This window comes from Sinocyclocheilus anshuiensis, unplaced genomic scaffold, assembly GCF_001515605.1.
Source record: "Sinocyclocheilus anshuiensis isolate Anshui unplaced genomic scaffold, SAMN03320099.WGS_v1.1 scaffold447, whole genome shotgun sequence".
NCBI classification, from domain to species: domain Eukaryota; kingdom Metazoa; phylum Chordata; class Actinopteri; order Cypriniformes; family Cyprinidae; genus Sinocyclocheilus; species Sinocyclocheilus anshuiensis.
The window spans coordinates 2,011,643-2,012,630 of record NW_015552615.1 but is presented as its reverse complement, the minus strand read 5'-3'; the positions used below and the strand labels follow the sequence as shown (position 1 = coordinate 2,012,630).

General features: G+C 35.0%; 1 protein-coding gene across 1 annotated transcript in view; it reads left to right on the top strand.

Moving 5' to 3' along the window:
* The window catches only part of adora3a.1 (adenosine A3 receptor a.1), a 7,872-nt gene extending 7,637 nt beyond the window's left edge, over positions 1–235 (top strand). The window contains exon 3 of the mRNA XM_016457090.1: positions 185–235. Coding sequence (XP_016312576.1) covers positions 185–235 — 51 coding nt within the window. The remainder of the gene's footprint in view (positions 1–184) is intronic.
* The last annotated feature ends 753 nt before the right edge of the window (positions 236–988 follow it).

Sequence of the window (988 nt, the reverse complement as noted above, 5' to 3'; positions counted from 1 at the left end):
TGTGCATTGAATTTATTTAATACACGAGTTTCACAATTTGAGTTGAATTACTGAAATAAATGAACTTTTCCACGACATTATAATTTATTGAGATGCACCTGTATATGTATGTATGTGTGTGTATATTTAACATCACTTTTTTTCAGACTAAACCTAACCTTTCTAATCTTACTTCATGTTGCAGTTACACGGTTCTGCCAGTAGGGCGCCTCAAAACACCACAGTCAAAGTCTGAGAGTAGCTGTAGTTAACAAAGTCCCTTTCAAGTATATATCTATAGTCTTTGGTACTTAACTGAGTAACTGTATGAGGTGTCTGGCTGAATGTGTATAATACTGCACATGTATGTGTAGTTTAGTGCACAATAATATGTCTGTACAATATTACAAATATGAACCTGCAGGGATGTACAAAACAAGTTGTTTAAAATAATAATAAAAAAGCTTCATTATGAAGTACATATATGAGATGTTATTTGTGACTTTCATAATGTCTAAGCAATGTTCATAATATTATTTTTAGAATAAGTCACTGAAAGAGTCACCCTTTATTTAAAGGTGACATATTGTGCCCCTTTTTACGATATGTAATATAAGTCTCTGGTGTCCCCAGAATGTGTCTGTAAAGTTTCAGCTCAAAATACTCCACAGATCATTTATTATATCATTTTGAAAATGCTTATTTTGAGTGGAAGCAGAAACACGCTGTTTTTCGGGCCTGTGTCTTTAAATGCAAATGAGCTGCTGATCCCCGCCCCCTTTTCCAGAATAGAGCTGCGCCATTACAGCTCGTACCTGCTAAAAAACATCTGTTTTGGTTCTGATTATCATGTTTATCACACTGAAATCATGCGTTTTAAACCATATGAGTTTAAACTTCTGATATACGGTTTTCTGAGCGCACACATCCGAAGCACACCGACAGAAAGCGGCTGTCACAGCATGTGAGTACTAAACTAAGTTCTCATTCACACAAGTTTACGTTAAAA